At 45.9% G+C, this 24845-nt stretch overlaps 1 protein-coding gene and 1 long non-coding RNA gene across 3 annotated transcripts in view; one reads left to right on the top strand and one right to left on the bottom strand.

Annotated features, from left to right (window-relative positions):
• ALDH16A1 (aldehyde dehydrogenase 16 family member A1) overlaps positions 1–8569 on the top strand; it is a 51102-nt gene extending 42533 nt beyond the window's left edge. Inside the window, exons 17-18 of one of the 2 annotated variants that reach the window (XM_081168293.1) lie at positions 4169–4294; positions 8294–8569. In XM_081168293.1, coding sequence (XP_081024419.1) covers positions 4169–4294; positions 8294–8470 — 303 coding nt within the window. In that variant the 3' untranslated portion in view covers positions 8471–8569. Of the gene's footprint in view, positions 1–4168; positions 4295–8293 lie in introns of those variants that run through there. The other variant, XM_081168294.1, reaches the window with a different exon arrangement.
• LOC308572372 overlaps positions 4213–24845 on the bottom strand; it is a 40027-nt gene continuing 19394 nt past the window's right edge. Inside the window, exons 2-4 of the long non-coding RNA XR_014001747.1 lie at positions 19355–19418; positions 18116–18300; positions 4213–4338 (exon numbers count right to left, since the gene is read on the bottom strand). This is a non-coding gene — a long non-coding RNA (uncharacterized lncRNA). The remainder of the gene's footprint in view (positions 4339–18115; positions 18301–19354; positions 19419–24845) is intronic.

The following is a 24845-nucleotide window of genomic DNA, read 5'->3' as shown; positions in this document are numbered from 1 at the left end:
GGTTTTCACTGCGCTGGCTCAGAGCTCGAGGTTGGTTTTATTTTGCTGCTGGTTGCTTAAATTTTATCTTTCCTGCCGTCCCTCTGCAGCCTCATTGCTCTGTTTAGAGAGAGCGCGGACTTTTGCTAGCGTCTGTCCCTCCTCCCGTGTAAGCGGCTGCTGCCGGCTTTGCTGCCGTGGCTCTCCTTCCCTCCCTCCTTCCTGTCTCCAGGTCGCTTTAAAGCAAGCAAAGTGAGAGCCTCGTAGAGCGTGTAAGCGGCTCTCGCTTTGCTTGACTGACGGCAGCCATGGCTCCGATCCGTGCATTCGCTCCGTAACACGCACAGGCATTTTCCCTTACTTTCTAGGAGCAAAAAAGTGCGTGTTTTGGAGCAAAAATTACGGTACTTCAATCTAGAGGAGAGGATGACACAAGAAACCAGTCAGGTTGAGATTAGGACTCATAAGAGCAAAATAAACTTATATTACTATATTACCATACTTCTCTAAAGTAAACTTGTTAAACTATCTACTGTAATAAAAGACCTGGAAGTCTCAGCACTGAGTCCCTGTCTGTATAATAAGTTCAAAAAGAAAGCAGCATGTGCTATAGCCCTACCTATCCCAAAACTCTCAGCCCACCTCTATAGTAACTCTAGGGTTGCCTGGTATTTCCCAGACGTAGCCTGAATGCTGCAGCTGGAAGCAGTGCCTGTGCGGAAATCACCAAAAATCCAGATGTATGGCAACTGAAGTGTATATTTTGGTGTGTGACCTTAAAAATAGCTCAAACTTTGTTTATTCAGATCCTGCCAAAAAAGCTCAACAACTTTGGCCAATTTTTTTTTTAAAGTTCAACTTTAGCCAAAACAACAACAACAACAACAACCCTAAGTAGTTCATCAAATAGGACACCATCTCCATTTGATCTATGTGAGTTGGTGGTTCTGCTTTATCACCATTGTTTAGTATAAAGGTAAAAGGACCCCTGACCATTAGGTCCAGTCGTGGCCGACTCTGGGGTTGCGGCGCTCATCTCGCTTTATTGGCCGAGGGAGCCGGCGTACAGCTTCCGGGTCATGTGGCCAGCATGACTAAGCCGCTTCTGGCGAACCAGAGCAGCTCACGGAAACGCCGTTTACCTTCCCGCTGGAGCGGTACCTATTTATCTACTTGACTTTGACGTGCTTTCGAACTGCTAGGTTGGCAGGAGCAGGGACCGAGCAACGGGAGCTCACCACGCCGCGGGGATTCGAACCGCTGGCCTTCTGATCGGCAAGTCCTAGGCTCTGTGGTTTAACCCACAGCGCCACCCGTGTCCCTATTGTTTAGTATACTTTGATATTAAGAAACACCAGGAATGATAGCTATTAGCAGCTTGAGAAAGAAAAGAGAGTAACTTCCTGATTCTGCACCACAGAATGATGTTCCTTATGCATATAGCCTAGTGTCCATTTGTCAAGAGAAACCTAAAACTATTAGCCTTTAAAGTACCACAATCCACATATATAAATCGGGAGGCGAGAGCGGAGCTACACGTCCACCTTCCTACTTTGCCACATGTGTGAATGCGCCCCCTCAGGAAAATAAGGATCCTGCAAAACATTTAGTAGCCAGGGCAACCAATGGCTCTTTAGCATAGAAAGCTGTGCAGCTGAAAACATTGAGGATGACAGCTGCAATGGCAACTGGTTTGAGAACAGACAAAAAGACCAAATAAGTCTTATCCCAAGGAGACACAGGGCGTTTCTCCAATTCCCTGCACAGACTCTTCAAGAGGTTCCTGCCAGCAATGCAACCTCCTTTTCATCACTGATGCAGGAATGTACCCCTATCTAGTTTGAAATTATCTGTTTCTGGCCACTAGGATTAGTTCAACAATTTAAGGGGGAAATCAGTCTTCTCCTTGTCAAGATCTTGGGGCCTCTTAAGCAGCAGGTGCTCAGAATAATAAACAAGCTGTAACTCCCTTTCAATTTTTATTTTTTAAAAATCTATTTGTACTACAAGCAACTCCCCATTTACGTGGAGGTTACATTCCGGGCCTCCATGTGTGCCTGTGAAATTCGCATAAATGGGAAGCACCTAGTGGCTTGCGAGGAGACCCTCCCTGGAATCCGAAGAGGACATTTTTGGACTCCAGGGAGGGTCTCCTCGTAAGCCACGAGGACTCTCCAAACTTAATCAAGTTTATAATACCAGCAGCTCAACAGGTAATAGTGAAGAATTCAAAGATGGCTGGCTGCTTAATCCCAAATCAGTGGTATTGGGAATTATGGCAAAGAGCAATTATTGGAATACAGCATTCATTCAAACAAGGGCGTGGCAAATAATTTAGATTTTTACATGTTCCGGCATGGCTTCATAACCTACTAAATGTGAGGAACCTCTCAGATGTTGCTAAACTGCTGCTTCCATCAGCCTTGTCCACTGACCATGCTCGCTGGGGGTGATGGGATTTGTAGTTCAACATCTAGCAGGACAAATGTTCCCCACACCTGACCTACACAAGGGAGAAAGGGCTATCAAATCCCTTCTAAAACCTTTATTTGAGTGTGGAAGTCCATCTGGAAGAGTAACTGCCTATCTTCACAGTGCGGACACAAATTGTACAGAAAGGATGTCAGACAAAGCCAAGATGGAAAAGAGAAATGAACACAGAACTTAAAACTATTGCTATATATTGCTGTGTAAAAGCTTCTAAACCAGGCATAGGCAAACTTGGCCCTCCAGATGTTTTGAGACTACAATTCCCATCATCCCTGACCACTGGTCCTGTTAGTTAGGGATGATGGGAGTTGTAGTCCCAAAACATCTGGAGGGCCGAGTTTGCCTATGCCTGCTGTAAGCAACGGCTTGCAGCTTTCTGTTCTCTCTGGTTTGGTGTTCATTTTTATTACTCTAATAAAAAAAATGTGTTTATACAAAAATCTGGGAGGGAGTTATAATTTTCCCCGAGAGAACTAAAGGCTTATAATAACAAGTGATTTCAAAATTACGCAGCGACTAATTCATAAATCACTGTCACAAAAAGCTTGTAAAATTGCTGGCTGGAACCCTTTGGGATTCTCTCTTCTCTCTTATCCCACTTTAATAATCATGGCTTCCCACCCTACAAAAAACAATAGTAAATCCTGGAACTGTAGTTTTGTGAAGGGTATTCTAGCAATTCTGAGCACCCTGAACAAACTACAGTTCCCACGATTCTTCACGGAAAGCCATGATTGTTAAAATGATACAAGTGTTTGCATTAGCCCAGGTTTCCTTTACTGCTGCCTGGTAAGGAAAATGCTATGATTTTCCCATGAAGGAACATGTAGCTGTCATTATTCTGAAGCAAGTGCCATCTGCAATGTTCAGGCATTGAATCCCCAACTACTTTTACATGGAATGAAAAGGAGCACAAATATATCTGTGGGACTGTATGCTTCTGGAGTGGATGGTGTTTGCCCAATAGTACAGTGTCTGGGTTTTCGGTTTTGTATATTTTCTGACAGATGGCTAAGTGGAGACAGCTGGTAACATGCAGTTGAAAGTCAATGCCCCAGATTCCTTCCTTTTCTACTCTTTTCCCACACAAGATCTGAAAAGTTACATTATCCCTCAAATGTCGATGCGCATTCTGCACAGTCCATTCTCTTCCATGGCACACCTGAAGTATTCCAACATGTTGTGGGTCTCTCCCAGTAGTCCTCTGGGACCCAAATGGGACAAAAAAGTGTGCAATTTAGAACTTCAAACTCTTAACACCAGCCAGAAGATTTTGGAGCTGTAGCCAACAAAAGAAATTTCAGGCACTTTTGTATAGAACCCAAGGACAATGGGGTTATTGCATTATTTTAAAAAAACAAAAACCAGATATTACATAATCCTTGGTGTGTTACCAATAAACCCATATTTTAAAATGTGTTTCCAGTTTGCCTCATAGCCTATATGGGACCTTTGAAATCTTGCCTCCAATATTTATTTTGGTGCCGGCCAGTACAATGGTGCAGTCAGGAAATAGTTGCAGAGGCAATACAGGGTACAGTTATTAATTGAACAGAACAACAACTGCGTTAGCAGGTCTCATCCAGGCTACAATGAACTAACCTCCCAGGCTCTAGGCATGTGACCAGAATTCTCTAGGAGTTTGTCTTAAAGTGCCAGTCACCTTTGCAACAAATGGCGTCCATCTCTTCTCTGTCAGGTACTAGATACTTCGGACGTCCCTGGTGGAGTGGTGAACATCATCTCTGGCAACCGGAACCATTTGAGCCGGACCTTAGCCGAACACCAAGATGTGCAAGCTGTGTGGTACTTTGGCTCTAAGGAGGTGAGTATCCCTTGCAAATACTGCGGCAATCTAATGCAGTTGCCCTGGGAGGAAAAATGCAGAATATGCTACCAGGACAGAGCTGAGCTTCCTGAGAATCTCTGCTTTCGTTCTGTATAAATAAAGCAAGTTCCAGATCCTTGCATATGCAATAGTACACCTTCTTCTCTCAGGGAAATGAAGTCGTCATCATCAAGGCTGTACAGTGGTACCTTGGGTTAAGAACTTAATTCGTTCCGGTGGTCAGTTCTTAACCTGAAACTGTTCTTAACCTGAGGTACCACTTTAGCTAATGGGGCCTACCACTACCGCCGTGCAATTTTTGTTCTCATCCTGAAGCAAAGTTCTTAACCCGAGGTAATATTTCTGGGTAGCAGAGTCTGTAACCTGAAGTTTCTGCAAGCTGAAGCATCTGTAACCCGAGGTACCACTGTATGTACTTATTTCTGCACCATGAAGAGGTGAATTCTGTGACCTGTGTAAAAGCACACATGCATGGTTTCTCACGTTGCATGAAGCTCTGCATTTTTAGTATGAAAGAGCAATATCGGAGTAGTATTAGCACATGCTCAATCGCTGGCATCTACTGGGTGAAAACACCCCATACCTTGCACAGCTGTTGCCACTCTGTGTAGACATTGCTGAGCTAGAGGGGCTTGGTATCCTGTGGCCTCACAATGCAACACACAAACCAGACTTTGCAAAGTATACAGGTAGAAATTAGCTACAGACTTTGCAAAGTATACAGGTAGAAATTAGCTACAGCAGCGAACACACAGAAAAATTAAGCAGCTGCCCTGTGATGCCCTAGCTGGCCAGTTAGCTCAGTTGGTTGGAGCGTGGTGCTGATAACCCCAAGGTTGCAGGTTCGATCCCTGTGTAGAACCGTTGCATATTCCTGCATTTCAGGACTATATGTTCCTCAGGGTCCCCTTCCAACTCTTGGATTCTATGGTTACCAACTTCATTAATGGTAGCATTGAAGAAGGTCTCCAGCGCTCACCAACACTGGGGCAAGGTGCGAATCAATAGGAAATTAGTTCCAAAGTTCTGGGGCCGCCACCGAAAAGGCCCAGCTTTGTGTGTGTAGGTCAACCTAACCGATATTTTGAGGCGGAAACTCAAGGCCCACCAAAGCAGAACTTAGGCTGGTGCAGGACTATATGAGTGAAAATGGTCCTTTAAATAACTTTGCCCCAAGCTCTTTAGGACTCTCAACCTTTAAAGGAAGCTTTGCCCACAGCCGGCACAGCTTCAGAGTTATGCTTCAGACATCTGGCTTTCCCCAGCATCCAACAGGCCGAATTTTGTGCCAGCTGCAATTTACAGCCCTTCAGAGCTAAGCCCATGTGAAAATACTGGTATATACAAAGTAGAAAAGTCAGGGGTTATCTTGGAGCGAATGTTTTGAATAATTTTCTATATATAGCTAGACAGACAATGAATTGGAAGTTACCCCTTCCTTTTTCCCATTCTTTTTTGCTTTGCATACTTTATTTCCTTATTTTATTTCCCTTTTCACAAGTTTTAAACCTTTTCTTCCTCTTTCTTTATCCTTGCTTGTTTTTAAGCATTAGAAAAGGATATTTTGTACTAAATTGTGTGCATGTGGACTTAATAAACTTACAATAATAATAGAGCCAGCCCCAGGTGAAGTCCATTCCAGTAGCCTGGTTTTGGAACTAACCAGTCTGGCACAGCTGCATTGGTCTGACCGACCCCCCAAAGGCTCACTCCCCCATTGTCTTCTGAGACGGACATACGCCAACAAAAACAGGGCACGGATGACTAAGAGCGAGTCCAACTGCTCCAGACAGGGTTGTGACTGGTGTACAAGCTTGAGCTCGTAGAAAGTGTTCCTGCCTATAGCTGCTACCTGCGACTCACTAGATGAGGATGAATCCAGGAGTCCCTCCCAAGCTACCAGGCAGATTAATTTTCAGCTTCTCTTCCTACCTATTAGTATACTGGCACATCTCAACCTCCATCAGTAGCTGTGTGCACATCATACATTTAAAGCACATTTCCCCTCCCTCCAGGAACTGTAGTTTGTTCAGGGTGCTGGGAATTGTAGCTCTGTGAGAAGTAAACTACAGTTCCCAGGATTTGGGGGGAGTATATGCTTCAGATGTATGGTTAGTATGCAGCCAGTGTTTCTCATCTGTAGAAAGTCTGAGAACAGATTGTCTGCTTCCAAGAAATCTGCTGCTTCTGCATTCTTGTCTCAATACACAGAAGTGTGTCAGGGGAAAATTTAGCAGGGCTACAGGACTCTCTGAAATTGGGGTTTTTTTAAATTGAAGCCAGAGCCCATTAAGTGGTCTCGGCTCAACCTGAAAAGCAATTTTATTCTGTCCACCAATGGCCCCTATAGGTAAAGGTAAAGGGACCCCTGACCATTAGGTCCAGTCGTGGACGACTCTGGGGTTGCAGCGCTCATCTCGCTTTATTGGCCGAGGGAGCCGGCGTACAGCTTCCAGGTCATGTGGCCAGCATGACTAAGCCGCTTCTGGCGAACCAGAGCAGCGCATGGAAACGCCGATTACCTTCCCACCGGAGCAGTACCTATTTATCTACTTGCACTTTGACGTGCTTTCGAACTGCTAGGTTGGCAGGAGCAGGGACTGAGCAACGGGAGCTCACCCCGCTGCAGGGATTCGAACCGCCAACTTTCTGATCGGCAAGTCCTAGGCTCTGTGGTTTAACCCACAGCGCCACCCGTGTCCCCCAATGGCCGCTACCTAGGTTTAATTAAGGTGCAGCCGAGAGAGAGATTGAGAGAGATTACTGCTTTCAGGCTTCGCATGAAAGAGAAACCATGTGTGAAGAAAAAGGTTATGTAACATTGTTTAATGATTTTTTTAGGTTTTTGTGGAGTAATGCCCAAGCCCAGCCCTTGATAATAGTGAGGCCTTTATAGGGAGGTAGTGCATTGCCTTTATTATTCTAGCCTGGCAATCAACTGTGTTTGGGTGAGATAATGGTTCTGGAGAATCCAAATATCTCTAAGAGCAGTAACAACTTTGTATTCTCCAGAACCATCCCTATTCTCTCAGGAGCAGTCTGGAGGCCAAAAGTACATTTTACCTCACCCAAACACAGTTTGTCATGGTTTCCTCGGGGAGAAAACCAGCAGTGACGGACAAACGTCTCTGAAAGACACCATGCCTGCCGCCACGGGTGTTACACTGAGATCCTCTGACGGGGCGCATGTGGTGGTTCCCCATTCCCCTGAGGTTTGGCTTTAGTGTGGCAGGCCTTGTCCTGTGGAACTCCCAGCCTGTATTGGTTTGGCAGAAACCACCCCCTTCCTCCTTTTATACGTCTTCTGAAAACTGTACTGTTTAGACAGGCCTTCATAATCTGAATTTTTCTTTTGACCAACCAGTATTTCCTGATGTTTCTATTTTGTTTTATAGATGTTTATGAACTGATTCTTTGGATTTTTTTATGTTCTGTGAACCACCTTGATATATATACAATGAAAGCACAAATTATAAAATTTCACATTAATAAATACTTTTTATCATTTGTTATACGTTATTAGTCGCTTGTTACCTTAAAGGTCACCAAGTGATTTACGTTTCATAATATGTGAATAGGCCTAAGGCCAGCAGCACACAGCAGTCTTGACAAACTGTCGAACCCCATGACCGCGATGGGGCACACTGCTGGTGCGATGGGCCCCATTTAGGGGTTTGTGACCCTCACCAGGTAGATCACTGTTCAAGGGCATACTCTCAGCTCATAGGGCATGATGCTGAGGCCTGTCAAGACAGCGGGACTGAGCACATCCATGAGAATATTTCCCAGAAGCCTCTGCAGTGGGCAGGAGTTTCACATGATAGATAAGTCAATTGGGGGCAGAAATGACCCCTGAAGATCAAGAACTTTTTTAAAAAAAACACACCTCTGCCCGAGATCAGTGAAGGTACCCCTTAACTTGGAAGAGTTCCAATTCCTCTGCTTCATTTTGTTTTTATTTCCTCTTCCGCCTAGGGTTCTGCACTTGTTGAATGGGCCTCGGCTGGGAACCTGAAGAGGACCTGGGTGAATTATGGAGCGGAGGAGCGTTGCTGGGCTGACCCACAAGAGGGGGCTGGGGAAGAGTTTCTCTACCAGGCCACGCAGTGTAAAAGCGTTTGGATGCCCATGGGCGATATATTTGCCAACTGAGCCGCTGGATCAGTGGGGCTGAACTGAAAAGCAATCAGGGTTGGGAAACATTGAGATTGAGAATAAAGATTGTTTAGTAGTTTTTTATATATAAGAAAACCCCTCTGCTGTGGAAATGTTTCTATATTTATAGCTGGTTGAATCTGTTCCTTATCCAGGAGAATCAAATCAAATCAAATTTTATTAAATGGTCACAGACCAGATTAACTTGTACAACTAGTCAGCGAAGCATAGCACTGGAAAAAACAAAGGACAATTTCAATACAGATTAGGCCAAAACAGCAATTTAAAATTAGACAACATACATAAAATTAAGTATTTGCCTTCGCCTGCATATTGACATTAGAAAGCTCTTGTTTCCTACGCCTAATAGCGGCTACACAAAATTTGGCCAATCCAGGAGAATCAATGGTTGTCATCTTCCCTTGTCCCATTCACAAAGCTCCACTCCCTTCCAATGAAACCAGCCCCCTGCCCTGCCATGTAGGGATTAGATCAAGGGTTCAGAACTGGATGTGGGCCAAATCCTTATCTCCCCTCCGCCAAGCCCTGCAGACTAGGCAGGGGTGCTCACCTGTCAGCCATGAATATCACAGAGACGTCAGGCAACTCATTTCTGCTCCATGTAATTCTCTGAAGCCCTGACAATCAGGTGACAGGCAGGTTGTTGTGGCTTGGCCAAAAGAGCTTCGCAGGCCAGAGGTACCCCCCCCCCCGCACTAGTTAAACCAGGATGGGGAACCTGTGGCACTCCAGATGTTGCTAGACCAGCATGGCTGATGGTCAGCGAGGATGGGAGTTGTAGTACTGCATCTGGAAGGCCACAGGTTCCCCAACCAAGTTAGGCAGATCACTCTTTATTTCCGCTGGGTGTGTGGCGCTGTGGGTTAAACCACAGAGCCTAGGGCTTGCTGATCAGAAGGTCGGCAGTTTGAATCCCCGTGACGGGGTGAGCTCCCTTTGCTCGGTCCCTGGTCCTGCCAACCTAGCAGTTTGAAAGCACGTCAAAGTGCAAGTAGATACCTTCCTGTGGGAAGGTAAACGGCGTTTCCGTGTGCTGCTCTGGTTTGCCAGAAGCGGCTTAGTCATGCTGGCCACATGACCCGGAAGCTGTACACCGGCTCCCTCGGCCAATAAAGCGAGATGAGCGCTGCAACCCCAGAGTTGGCCACGACGACCTAATGGTCAGGTGTCCCTTTACCTTTATTTGCCTCGCAGAGCTACAGTTCCCAGAGTGGTTTAATGGCCAATCCCTCTTCACAAGGAACCTTGTGGGGGCAGCCCATCTGCCCATCACCTGACATCATTGTGGTGTCAAGGGATGCTGCACTTGGAAGCCCCGCTTGCTGGGACATCAAAGCGCAGAGAGCAGCGCTGTCGCAAAGCTCACAAACAACTGCACCTTTAACCTTCTGGTTTTTCAGAGGTCGAAAGGAGCAGTACAAAGGTGTTTCAGAGCATTGGATAGAAGAAGAAGAAGAAGAAGAAGAAGAAGAAGAAGAAGAAGAAGAAGAAGAAAAGTAGTAGTTTGGATTTGATATCCCGCCTTTCACTCCCTTTAAGGAGTCTCAAAGCGGCTAACATTCTCCTTTCCCTTCCTCCCCCACAACAAACACTCTGTGAGGTGAGTGGGGCTGAGAGACTTCAGAGAAGTGTGACTGGCCCAAGGTCACACAGCAGCTGCATGTGGAGGAGCGGAGAGGTAAACCCAGTTCCCCAGATTACGGGTCTACCGCTCTTAACCACTACACCACACTGGCTCTCCCCACCCAACCACTCCTTGAGCAAGGCACTCTGCCACTGCCCATTGTTTTTACATATTTTCAAATTGCCAACTGAAAAGGAAAATCGAGAACCAAACTTGGGCTGGGAAAATGAAAAAAGGGGCGGGGGGGTTGCCAGATCATTCTTGCCCCAAGCCAAGTGTTCCTTGGTATGGGTGGGAAACCCCCGCCATGCCAGCTGTTCTCCGACTCTGTCTCCTCCTTTGGCATGGCACTGCTCATAGCAGGGGGCTCATTCTGTTCATGTTCTCATTTGCAGAGTCCCTGCTCAATTCCGGAGCCTGACTGGGGAAAAACAACAACACCCCGCTGTTGAGGTTTTCTGATGCTTTACCATTTGGGGTGGGAGATGGTAGCGATGTGATATTAATCAGAAGCGGCTGTGGTATTTCAAACACTTGCTCTGAAGAGATAAAGGTCAGAAGGATGGTGGGTTGAGCTGGGGGGAAACAGTTCTGAGAGGCGTTCTCTGTTAGTCAGAAATGGAAAGTCACTTGTCCTTTTTGCAGCCTGTGTTGAGGTCTCATGCAAAGGTTTGGTGAGGCGGTTGAGAGAGAGAAAGAGAGAGGCGTCATGCAGTGGTTAGGCCATTGGGCTTAAAGGTGAGAGGCCTGGGTGTAAATCTCCCACTCAGTCATGAAACTCAATGGAACATCATACGCAAGTTGTCTGACCTACTGCGGTTGGAGGGAGGCAGTAATTCTTCTGAATATCAGTTGCTGGAAACCACAGGAGGGGAGGGTGCTTTTGCGTCCCACTTGCGGGTTTCCCCAGGCATCTGGTTGGTCACTGTGGGGATAGGATGTGGGGCTAGATTGGTTACTAGCCTGAGCCAGCAGCCCCTTCTTATGTTTGTTATGATGGGGTTCTTGTGGGGATAAGACTGGACACACAATGCTACAGTCCATGAGCTCCTAAGAGGGAGGGTGAGATACAAACTGTCATATAAGTAATTGAATCTAGCACAACTGTTAGAAACTTGGATGCCTAAGGCTGGAAAAGCGTCCAGTTTGGAAGACCAGAGGGATCCTACACACAACTGTTGCTGCAACTGACCTTAATAGATTGGAGAACTGAGCCAAAACATATCAAAATGAATTGAAACATGGACAAAAGCAAAGTTATACACTTAATCAGGAAGAACCAGATGCATAGATAATAATAATTTATTATTTGTCCCCAGCCACTCTGGGCAGCTTCCAACAAAGATTAAAAATACATTAAAATGTCACACATAAAAAACTTCCCTAAACAGGGCTGCCTTCAGATGTCTTCTAAATGTCAGGTAGTTGTTTATCTCTTTGACATCTGCTGGGAGGGCGTTCCACAGGGCAGGTGCCACTACTGAGAAGACCCTCTGCCTGGTTCCCTGTAGCTTTGCTTCTCGCAGGGAGGGAACCGCCAGAAGGCCCTTGGCGCTGGGCCAACACCCTGTTTGCCAGTAGTACATGTAAAAAGCATCGAGGGGGGGTCTTAACATGACTCAGTGGTGTGATGCAGCGGCAAAAAAAAAAAAAAGCTAATGTTCTTCTAGGCTGCATCAGCAAAGGTGTCCAGATCAAGGAAATAATAGTCCCGCTCTATTCTGCCTTGGTCAGACTACACCTGGAGTGCTGTGTCCAGTTCTGGGTGCCACAATTTAAGAAGGATGTTGACAAGCTGGGACGTGCGCAAAGTTGGGCAACCAAGATGATAAAGGGTCTGGAAGCCAAGCCTGTTGAGGAACGGTTGAGAGAATTGCGTATGTTTAGCCTGGGGGAAAGGGAGACTGAGAGGAAATATGATGGGCTCCTTCAAATATCTAAAGAACTGTCACATGGAGGATGGAACACGCTTCTTTTCTCCTGCTCCAGAAGCTAGGTCCCAAATCGATGACATCGGTTTACGAGAAGGGAGATTCCAACTAAACATCAGGAAGAACTTTCTGACAGTAAGAGCTGTTAGGCAGTGGAACAGACTCCCACAAGAGGCGGTGGACTCTTTCATTGGAGGTTTTAAAGCAGGGCTTGGTTTGGGATTTAGTTTGAGGTTTCAAAGTAGAGCTTGGTTTGGGATTTTCTGACTGTTGGAGCTGGCCCCACACAGTTTTGTGGTTTTTCAGATGTCCACCCTGGGGCAGCAGCTGAGGAGGGGTAACTGAGGGGCCTTGCCCCAGCCCCAATTTTTTTCAAGGAGCTCCTACGGCAATGTGAGCCTGCCTCCCCCTCCCCCTGTCCTGAAGGGCAGGAGCAGTTTATGCCATTGACCCTGGATGGAATGAGGAACAACATATGAAGCCAGATAGAGCCGGTCACAATTACTGATTTATAGAGATGAGAAATGAACCATAGAGAAGGAATTTGTTGGAACCATCTGCATAGGTGATAACCATCCGGAACAGCTATACCTAGGGGGCTGATCAATATCCATTGTGTTGGGCTTTCTTTAAAGCTGGACTTTCTGAGCACTGCTGGGATTCTGAACAGGGAAAGCATGGGAGGAACATCTTTATGAGCACAGCTTGCATATGTGAGAAGAGAGAGCGACTAAAATGGGGCTATTTCCACAGAGTAGAAGCAGCCTGAGACTTGGCTCTGCAGTGGATGAGACCGAAATTACTGGGAACCTTGAGAGTGAAAGCGACCAGGTGATGCTGGAATTTGTAGTGTTATGTAAACCTCAGATTTCAGGACAGTTGGTTTTAATAAGCTTTGATAAATGATTATCAGGATGATGCCCATGGCTCAATAATCCTGGTTGGCAACGCAGAGTCCACGACAAGCAGAAGAAACTCAAAAAGGAGTTACTAAACAGGGCAGAATTTTTAAAATAATTCTACCCAATTCTTGCTCTCTAAACAATACAGAAACGAAGATGCAGCCTGCCTTTGAAATTCGCACTTCGAATTTTGCAACACAGTTCTCAATTCACATAATGTGTACAAAAATGCACATACTACATGGATAAAAATGTAGTTTATTTAGAAGTGTTGATAGTTGCTGGGAGAATTTCTATTCACCTGTGTATAAAAATACGATTCCCAGAGTTCCCAGGTCAAAGGGATTGACGGTTAAATCTGGGAAAGATTGTGACTTCCTATGTGCTGTTAAGAATCTGCTTTTGTCGCTTTTCTCAAGTTTAGGTCCCGCCCTGTGAAACCAAGGAAGTTTCCTGGTTTGAGACTAAGTTTGGGGAAATTTTACCAGAATGGGAAGGCGTGTGAGAGTTCAGCAAGAGAGCACATGAATTATATATACCAGCTGGTGAATTCAATCCCTGACTTAATCCCTTAAATAAATGGAAAGGCTGCATAGCTTGCAAAGATCTGTTCCCGGAAGCTTGCAAGGGCTGTAGCCAATAGATCTATTTATTTATTGGATTTTTGAAAAAAATGCTGTTATGGTCACTGATGATCTGACAAGGCACTTTCATAGGCTCAGTAATGGGGTTTTCCCAATTGTTCTACCACTGTGGGAACTTCAGCTAAATCAACACAATGCCAGGGAATTCCCTGTCTCAGTGAACACATTCAAGCCCCGATTTCACCCACCCCACTCTCTCAGTCCCCCATATCCTACCCTGTTCCCACCCCTGCATTAACAGAAGAACAATACTTTACAGTATAAGGAATGCAGACCATGTATCTATCAAATAAATATAACCCTTCATATCAAATAGAATAAGGGGGGAAACAAAAAGGCAAGTGTCATTATTCAAGCAACTTATAACAGAAGAAATAAATGCAGAAGTACAACAACTCTTCTTAAAAAAAAACCCAAACAACGCAAAGGGTCACCCTCTCCTCCCAAAACTCAGACCAATGCGAGCAGAGAATGCTCAGTGGTCACCGAATGCTGGGTGTTAGAACTGATGGACCTAAAAATGAGTTGAGGGGGGAAATAACACAGCTATATTTGTAATGTATGAGAACAGTAGCCAGGCAGGGTAGGCTTAATCGGGGGGAGATTTCACTTTTTTGCTCCCAGAAAGGGAAATCTAGCCACAATCTCTGTTAATAATTGGCTTGAATCTGCCAAAGGATCGCTCAGCCCTGTGGGGTAAATTAAGCTGAGAGTAAGTGAATGGCTCAAGTTCACCCAGTGAACTTCATGCCTGAGTGGGGATTTGAACCCTGCTTTCTCGGGTCCTAGTCCAGCACTCTAACCACTGCACCACACTGCCTTTTGCACACAGATACACACAGAGCTGGTGATTATGGGTTTTAACAAAAGCCATTGTCACAAGCCTTCCCCCACCCCCCGGCTTGGGTTTGCCCTTTGGAAACACACCCACCTCCAAGCTTTTCCGCCTCAACACTCGTCCTGTGGGTCGCTTTGTTGCTGCTATTTCAATGTGTGTTTATTTGCTGCCTCTTTTCTTTTGAGCTGTGCGCTTCCGGCACTGAAACGCAGAAAACCTTTTACCTCAAAACCACCAAGTTGAATGTTCTGCGAAGTGTCTGGCTGCTGGAGCGCAGTCGGAGGAAGAGAGGCTGAGGTGTTGAAACCTGTGGTTGATTTCTAAGAGGGGATGTGCTGAAGCCTACCAGGAATGGAAACCACATCCCAACCCATAACCTAAAAGCCATCTCCTTTAACCTTAGGCTTGAAGGGACAGGTTGCTCCCCTGCACATCTTCAGAGGGCCTTTCTGTTGTGATGCGCCCAAGGGAACAGGGGCAATTGGCAGACCCCCAGCTGGCTCCAGCCCACCAGCCGGCAGTCGGTCGAACTCCAGTCCTCGGTTCTGCATCAAAACTGTGACCCAGAGCTTCAGACGCCTTTCAGAAGCTGAGCACACAAGCCAGCAGAGATAACAAACTCTTCGCGACGGAAGGGCAGACAGAGGCATATGTAAAGCATATTTACAAGCAGTTTATTCAGGACAAAGAAAACATATCTGCTCTCCTTCATGTCCAACGAAGAAGCGGCATAAAGCAAAAGCTATCCACAAACGGAAGTTCCCAGCAAGCTGTGCTGGAATGTAAACAGACATGTGACATACAACAGCTCCACACAGCTTTTTAGGTGGAACAGAACATCAATATCCTAACACTTTCTTCCTGTCTCGCTTCTTATTTTCCAGGAGTGAGCCCCAGGCATCAAGTACAACTGCTTCTATGGCTAAAGGCAGCAGGTTGTGGGGCTGACATTTTCTGGGGGTGCTGAGCTTTGGGTAGGGTGGCGACTTATGCATCACCAAAGGAAGGCAGGTGTTTGCATAAAGTCTGCATGTGCTGGTAATAGGTGCAAATGTAGAAGGAATTGCTAGAATTTCCAAAGAAATACAACCTAGCTCACTGGAGCAGGTAAGATGGTAAACCGGTGACCTGCTGCAGGCCTGATGCATCTGCTGTCTGGATGTACTAACTAGTGATGAGCAGCTTCAAGCCCTTCCTGCTTCCTTCCTGATAGGGTTCTTTAGCTTTAAAGCAGACAGCCCTTCAAAGAGAGGACCACGACCCGTGGAAAGTGAATCGGGTCAAGATTGTCTTAATCTTTCCCCCAGCACCATTTTGTGGGAATGTTCAGGGAGGCAGGAGAGGATATATTGTTTATTAATATCCTTCCTCACTTGCGCTAGCAAGTTCTATAACTTAGCAGAGTTTTATATTTCCCTTTTAAATGCACAGCAGATAGCTGGTTGCAGGCTTGTTTAAGCCTCTCAATATTAGGTTCCTGGTAATTTCCCTCATGTCCCTCTTAAAAGAATAAACACACCACAATCTTGTGTAAAGTATATAAAAGAAGTTTACTCACATCATCTGTTGGATCTCTGAAGGCAGACTTAGTTACAAAGTATATACATGTGGAACTATCCCATGGGTAGGCAAACTAAGGCCCGGGGGCCAGATGCAGCCCAATCACCTTCTAAATCCGGCCCGTGGACGGTCTGGGAATCAGCGTGTTTTTACATGAGTAGAATGTGTCCTGTTATTTAAAATGCCTCTTTGGGTTATTTGTGGGGCCTGCCTGGTGTTTATACATGAGTGGAATGTGTCCTTTTATTTAAAATGCATCTCTGGGTTATTTGTGGGGCATAGGAATTCATTCATTATTATTTTTTTGAAATATAGTCCGGGCCCCCACAAGATCTGAGGGACAGTGGACCGGCCCCCTGCTGAAAAAGTTTGCTGACCCCTGATCTATCCCATATGTAGATAATCACAGTGTGCTGTGTTGGCTGAGAGCCAAAAGAGCTATTCTAGCTAAAAGCTGCTCCAACAACGGAGGAGGTCAAAGAGGGAGGGCGTGCTGTGTGACTTGCCCTTTTGTTACCTGGACAGGTAAGGTCACGCCCACCTCTAGTCACATGCAAAAGGAAGTATGTCCCAGCCAGGAGGAAACCAGAAGTTTTCAACTGGCTGGACAAAACATTCCCCCGCATGTCCACTCTAGGAAAACAAGGAATGTTGTACTTGACTGCTACTTATGTATCACATCCCACACATTTCCCTAATCAAACTCCCCACCCACCGTTTCCATTGTGCAAACTGCAGTTTTGAGGATTGGGACATGTAGATAAGGAAAACAGAAGCACAAAGAATGCTGAGGGGGCCTGACGCAGTGTCTTGACATCGTGCACGCGACATCACAAAATGTCCTGATGTCACATTTGCAACATACACGATGTCGCTCTGCCCCTGGCCCCACATTCAGTCTTGACAATGGGAGCCCCCGGTTCCCTAAAAAAAAAGTTTGAGGGGGCCCAAAGAGCCTCACCCCCTCTGGAGCCGGCGCCTATGCAGGAAAACTTTACCACCAACCTCTTTCATCAGCATCGTGGTACTGATGTGATTCACATTTCCCCCTTCTCAGCTGTTTCTTTTTTTAAGTGCAAGACAGATGCTATTCACGGGCGCGCACGCGCGCACACGCACACACACACTTACAATGTCTCATGTCCCCCTATGCAGGAAAACTTTACCACCAACCTCTTTCATCAGCATCGTGGTACTGATGTGATTCACATTTCCCCCTTCTCAGCTGTTTCTTTTTTTAAGTGCAAGACAGATGCTATTCACGGGCGCGCACGCGCGCACACGCACACACACACTTACAATGTCTCATGTCCCCTAGGTGTGCTCAGCTTGCAGTAGCAACTGGGCTTTTAGTGTTGCAGCTCCAGCCCTCTAGACTCAGTCACAAGCTAAAACTAGACAGGCACCTGAAGCCTGGATGTTTAAGGGCCTACTGAAGACATTTTTATTCCAGGTTTTTGGGGAGGGGATGAGGGGAGTGACTTAGCACCTACGGAATATTAACTGCCTATTTGCGGAGCAGAGATTATTTTATTGTTTTCTGTAAACTCTGGTTTTTGTGTTCTTTTGAGTTTTCTAAAGATGCTTCTGTGGCTTTTAGGAATTGGTCTCTGGCCATGATGCAGTTTCTAAACCTATTAAATAATAAATACCAGATGAAGATAATAAAAGTGGCACATGCCACTGGGTTACTTTAAGAATTATTAAGATTACATATACAGAGGTACCTTGGGTTGCAAATACTTCGGGTTACAAACACTTCAGGTTACAAACTCCGCTAACCTGGAAGTAGTACCTTGGGTTGCGAACTTTGCCCCAGGATAAGAACGAAAATTGCACACTGGCGGCGCAGCAGCAGCAGGAGGCCCCATTAGCGAAAGCGCGCCTCAGGTTAAGAATGGTTTCGGATTAAGAATGGACCTCCGGAACAAATTAAGTTCGTAACCCGAGGTATCACTGTACTAACAACCCCACCCAATATTTAATACGATTATATTTCATTGCTATCAATAATACTTAACATCTTATTCCATCCTTTTAATCTCCCAGCAGCTCAGTTACAGTAAGAGTGGTTAAACAATATTGGTTTACCAAAGGAAGCCCACAAAGAGTCATGACTCACCCAAAATTGTCTCATTTCCATTTTTTTCCAAAAGCACCTTGTTTTCCACTTTTCACCCTGGATTACTTCGTTGTAGAGAAAAGTAGGTGAAATAACAATGTCTCGAACAGGAAGTGCTGGCATCTCGTTGGAACAACTCCATTTTCCCATAAGTATTTTGTTTGTTACACTTCTTTTCTTCCAGGCTTCTTCCAAAGAATTTGGAAAATACTTATTAGTTTCCTGCTTTTTACCTCACACAAAAAAAACCACAGCACGGCGAGGTATTCTGGGTTGAGAGACAACGATTGCTCACCGTCACTCTGGCAGCTTCAATAATACAGTGGAACCTCGGTTTTTTAGCGTCTTGGAAGCCGAATGCCGAAAACCCAGAAGTAATTGCTTCCGTTTTTGAACGTGCCTCAGAAGTCGAACGGTTTCCGCTGTGTGTTCTTCTTTTTTCGCAATTGATTTTGCTGACTGCCCAATGCTCCTCAGTTTTTGAACGTTTTGGAAGTCGAACGGTCTTCAGGAACAGATTAAGTTTGAAAACCGAGGTTCCACTGTTATAGTAATAATAATAATAATAATAATAATAATAATACCCTGCCTATCTGGCTGGGATTCCCCAGCCACTCTGAGTGGCTTACAGCATATCTAAAAGCATAATAAAAACATGAAACATTTTTTAAAAACCCAATACAGGGCTGCCTTCAGATGTCTTCTGAAAGTTGTGTAATTCTTTATCTCCTTGACATCTGAAGGGATGTTCCACAGGGAGGGCGCCACTACCGAGAAGGCCCTCTGCCTGGTTCCCTGCAACTTTGCTTCTCACAGTAAGAAACCAGCAGAAGATCCTCAGAGTAGGACCTTGGTGTCCAGGCTGAACGATGGGGGAGGAGACTGGGATTTGTGATGGGGATTTGAACCATGGCTTCCTGAGTCTGACCATTGAAACACCACACATTTCAAGCCCTGTGATGCAACATTCAACCGTCACAGCTTCCCCTAAAGAATCTGGGAACTGTAGTTTGCTAAGGGTGCTGAGAGTTGCCAGGAGACACTTATTTCCCTCACAGAGCTACAATTCCCAGAGTGCTTGAACTTTCAATCCCTCTTCTCAGAGAACTCTGGTAGTCTGATAATTTGAGCACAATGCCATGTGGACAGAGGAAAAAACTGCTTTGCACAAACAGCTGTAATGTTTTTAAGCGATAATGTTTATCTTCCACATGTTCACAGGCTGAAAGGTGAACTTACCTAATTTATAATGATGATTTATTATCTGTCCTTCATTCTAAGGTCCCAGGGTGGGCTGCACGTTCTGAAATGAGATACAAACTTGAAAGACAGCCAAGCAATGCACATAAAAAGCACATATACCAGTGCAAAGCATGCCTGTAACTGAACGCATTACTGAATATATATAAAAAGGCATTGCATCCAGGGAAATTGCTTAGCAAAAAAATTGTGCATATTAAGCAAAATTGCATACAAAAATGAGCATATGAAATGTGGAGAACTGGATTTAAGATGAGAAAAATTAGGAACTGAAATTTGCACACTTGCGGTTGCCAAGATATATTTTAGAAACAGGTTGTAAAATCCTGTAGGCAGACTTGTAGGATTATTTTTCCAGCCTATCATTAACCAAATATCCTCCTACCATTAATATCAGTGGAAGATAGGCAGTTGCACAGGAAATGAGCCTAGCAAGCAGATAGACAGCACAATAGAGTCTTCAGCAAATATGTAATTTTGTGGGGAAGGATGTTTGGACAAAACTTTGCTTGGTATTGGGGTGTCCCCATAGTCATCTGCAAAATGTTGCATATGTATTACTAGCTGTTTCTCTAACATAAACTCTTTTGTATGCCTATAAAAGCGAAACCTGCCGTCATTTCTTTGCCACCCTTTAAACAAGCTACAATTATCAAGGCTTAGGCAGTCCCTATTCTTCTGGTTCCTGGTAAATCACTGTTCCGATCTCTTTTTGTCTTTGACAAATGCTCTGTTAAAACATGGTTGGTGCAAGCAGATAACATTTTTAAGGATCCGGTTCACACTTCTCATGGCCACAGAATCAGATCTGGAGGGGACATCAGAGGACATCTAGTCCAACCCCCTGTCAATGCACTGGCATTTATATGTATGTTCACTGGAAACAAGAGGCAACTTCCTATGTTCCTATACAGTGGTACCTCGGGTTACATATGCTTCAGGTTACAGATGCTTCAGGTTACAGACTCCGCTAACCTAGAAATAGTGCTTCAGGTTAAGAACTTTGCTTCAGGATGAGAACAGAAATCGTGCTCCAGTGGCGCAGCGGCAGCAGGAGGCCCCATTAGCTAAAGTGGTGCTTCAGGTTAAGAACAGTTTTGGGTTAAGAACAGACCTCCAGAACAAATTAAGTACTTAACCTGAGGTACCACTGTACTAGAAATATCTCTATGGCCAAGCAACTGTCGCTGCAATAATTCTAATCAAAACTGGTGGGGCAGAGGTTCGGGGGGGGGTTACCCAATGCTCTGTTAGTGCTCATTGAACCCAGACAAAGCTTACAGCTCGTTCTGCTCCGTTTCAGACTTTTGTGGGATTAAGAAATAAGCCCCCAGCTCCAGCCTCATAAGTCATCCTTGATATGAGAGTAAAGGGCTGGTTGCAAGAATGTGGAGACTTCCGTGCTCTCGCCACCCACAGCTAGTAGCATTAACAACCAACCCAAGGGTTATCAGAAAACACAAAGGACAAACAATTTCGCACCCACACAGAGAGTCAAGTCCCACCCATCTGGCTCTAGGGATTTCCCCAGGGAAAGTTCCCTTCTCCTGTCCATACTTTCTCCTTACACCCACACAGAGCAAATGTTGATTCCCTGAGGTGGTGACAGCCATCTAACCTGAACTCCTACGTGTTCAGCCCCTAAGCTTGGCTGCACACCCCACTTCCATTATTTCCACCACACACGGCCCTTTTATTGTCTGACAGCCCACATACTATTTCCCTTTAGAGCCCACTCAGAGCACATTCTTTCCTTCAAAGAATCCTGGGTGCTGTGGTTTGTTAAGGGTTGCTGGGAACAAGAACTCTGCGAGGGGCAAACTACCATGCCCAGAATTCTTTGTGGTGGGAAACGTGCTTTGAATGTGCTTTAAAGGTATAGTAAGGGATGCGGGTGGCGCTGTGGGTTAAACCACAGAGCCTAGGACTTGCTGATCAGAAGGTCGGCAGTTCGAATCCCCGCGACGGAGTGAGCTCCCATTGTTTGGTCCCAGCTCCTGCCAACCTAGCAATCTGAAAGCACGTCAAAGTGCAAGTAGATAAATAGGTACCGCTCCGGCGGGAAGGTAAATGGCGTTTCCGTGCACTGCTCTGGTTCGCCAGAAGTGGCTTAGTCATGCTGGCCACATGACCCGGAAGCTGTACACCGGCTCCCTCGGCCAATAAAGCGAGATGAGCGCTGCAACCCCAGAGTCGGTCACGACTGGACCTAATGGTCAGGGGTCCCTTTACCTTTAAGTATGCACCCTTATTTTCCTTACGGGGAGGAGAGAATGCACAGAGGTCAGAAGTCTGTCAGAAGTCAAGTCTCTCCTTGTGACATAACCTCCTGACCCCGAAGTCTTGTCCCTTAATTCCCCGTAAGCCCCCAGTGAGAGGCAGCTGCTTGTGGTTATATTAAGATGAGCATAGGAGCCAATTCCTAGGGGCCGAGGAGTCTTCACCCCCCTCAATAAAATATTTGAGGGGGCTGCTCCCCCCAGTTGATGGTCATTGCCATTCAAATAGTGTGTGTGTGCCACATCATGTGATCGATTATGCAGGGCGGGGCTTACCTGGGTCGCCAACGTGATTTTCCCCAGAATCACGTCCTCTTTCCCCCCTTTTTTTGGCTACACATGCAAAACTGAATGCCCACAAGTTAATTTGGCATAAATTGCGGGCTTACTGTATTTCAGTTTAATTTAGGCCATTGGCGCTCTGGTCTGCTCTAAGTAATAGAAAATATTCTATATTATTCAGGAGATTCCAGAATACCTGTCCTGTTGAGCATTTGCCAGAAGGGAGAATAGATGGCAACAGCTATTTCATGAGCATTCATTTGGATTTGTTTGCAGGGAGATTAGATGACGTTGCCTCAAAGTAAGTTTCACATCCCACACCTTTCAGTGCATTCCCTTATCACAAAAAGTCTGATTTTGGAAAGGGTGGGAGTGCTGTTGTGCAGAACCTCCCCATCAACGATAACTGTGCAACCTGGATTTGCCAGTTTGTGGCTGAATCCCACCCCAAAATAGGGAGTGTGGAAACACACCCTGAGTGTATTAAGAAGAGCATCTTTCCCAGAGATCATGAGAATTTGAGAATTCCACTCTCTTCTGTGCTGGACAGCCCAAAGAACTCTGGCTGGCTTACTTAGTGACTGAGACGAACAAGAGCAATAGGAACATTTGCAAGATTTCCCCTCTTCACCCTGCTGCTAAGACTTGCAAATAAATCCTGTCATGTTTGGCTTGTTTCCTTTCCTATTTTTGCGCCACAAATTTTAATGCGATTTTGATGCTATGTTTTCAACAATTTGTGATTGCATTAAAAAAAAAAAATGCCATCGGCCCTGGATCTGGCAGTGGTCACATTTTGCGAAGGCTGTTGCTGCCCAATGGAAATTAGCAGACGTGTTCAGTCAACAGTTATCTAGGACAGAGCAAGGGAAGGTCCAAAAGATCTTCATATATCATCCTTTCGAACAGCAACAGCAACAAAGAATAGAGAGGTCTTTCACAAGCTTATTCTTGCAAAAGATCACAAGACCTCTGCTTTTTAAATTTTGCATGGAGGTGTAATTGCCCTTGTTGTTGTTCTTCAGTCATTTAGTCATGTCCGACTCTTCGTGACCCCATGGACCAGAGCATGCAAGGCACTTCTGTCTTCCACTGCCTCCCGCAGTTTAGTCAAACTCATGCTGGTAGCTTCAAGAACACTGTCCAAACATCTCATCCTCTGTCGTCCCCTTCTCCCTGTGCCCTCCATCTTTCCCAACATCAGGGTCTTTTCTAGGGAGTCTTCTCTTCTCATGAGGTGTCCAAAGTATTGGAGCCTCAGCTTCAGGATCTGTCCTTCCAGTGAGCACTCAGGGCTGATTTCCTTAAGAATGGACATGTTTGATCTTCTTGCAGTCCATGGGACTCTCAAGAGTCTCCTCCAGCACCATAATTCAAAAGCAAGGCAGTGATCCATGAAGGGGGTAATTACCCTATCAGGAGATAATTCTAGAAAGGACCCCCCTCCCATCGCCAGCCATTTCCCCATAGAAGGGAAAGTTGGAGTTGGAGACTACCAGGGTCTACGGCTTGGCTGAGTTCCAAGGGCCAGCCGAAAGAACAAACATGACTGTGGCAAGCAGCCTCTGACTTGCACTTGTCCCATGCCTAGATAGCAGGGGGCTGAGCAGTTTCCCCGCTTGCCCCATGTTTTTTCTGGCACGGGTATGAGTGGCTATGCCCTTGCCGCCGCCCCCCCCCCCGATCCCTGACCCTGTCTTGCTTAGATTCAGCTTTTCTGCACCCTCTACACCCTGGGGTCCATCCATGCATGAGGGGGCCAGACCTGCGTTGAACGCTGCGCTCTGCCAGCAACACCAGCCCCCTTCCTCCCCCCCTCCTGCTCCCCCTTTGCCACCATCTCTCCCTCCCAACTCCTTGGCCACAACTTTCTCCCAGATTCCTCGACCTCCCAGATGCTTTTCCTAACCCCAGACCCCCACAGGGACCCTGTGGTGAGGCCAGAAAGTGGGAGGGGGGCCCACAACTTTGCAACATGGCCCACTGTTGACCTTGAGGGGGGGTGACTGTGTCTTGAGTTTGGTCACTTTCTCTCGCTTCTTAGAAAAGGCTCGGATCCAGACATGGGAAGTACCCAGGGTCAGGGAAGGTCTTGGAGAAGGCGATGGGGAACCGTCCCCAGGCGACCCTTAAGTGGGCTGTGTGTGGTATGCCAGTACCCCACATCTCAAGCCCCTCATGTCAGGATTGGGAATATCTCTTGCCAGGAACCCCAAAGGGCTGCTTCTGCCATGTAAACCAGGTATTTTCAGACCCCTGGGCCCACTTTTAACCCAAAACATGCATTTGGGGGACCCATTTCTTAAGTTCCCCCTCCCTCCATATATTTTCATGGCGGCAGTGCTCCTGTTTGGACCTGCCTTGGGCCAGGCCACAACCCACCGATTCAAGACCAGTGGAAGCTGGATATGCCAACGGTCTCTGATGCAGAGGAAGATTCCTGTGTCCCTAAAGGGCTTGTGTGGGGAATGATAGGGCAGGAGGTAGGGGGATTTTAGTGGTTTTGAAGAAGCAATTTAATTAATGGACTCTAGGAAATAGGAAGTGGCAGATCATTGGGTATGGCTAAGAGGGAAGAACATGTGTGTTTTTTTGTGACAAGAACAATGGAGTTATAGGACTCCTGAGATTTGCGAGAGCAGAACATTTGGAACCTGTGGCAAGGGGAAATGCCTGAGAGGTGGTGTTGTGTGTTGTCTAGTGTTGTCTAGGTGGTGTCTAGTGTTGTGTGTGTTATGAGTTTGTAGGAAATTCCCTTTTGTGTGTGTTTATGAGTTTGTGGGAAATTCCCTTATTCCGAATTGGATTCCTCACAAGAAAAGGGAAAAGTCGACAGCTATGTAGATGCCAAATCCTAAATCCCTGGATCCGGCAAGTTTTAAAATATAAACCAGGTTAGCTTCCTGATG

This window comes from Podarcis bocagei (genome assembly GCF_964188305.1).
Source record: "Podarcis bocagei genome assembly, chromosome: 13".
Classification (NCBI taxonomy): Eukaryota; Metazoa; Chordata; class Lepidosauria; order Squamata; family Lacertidae; genus Podarcis; species Podarcis bocagei.
This window is presented reverse-complemented; position numbering and strand designations above follow the sequence as displayed.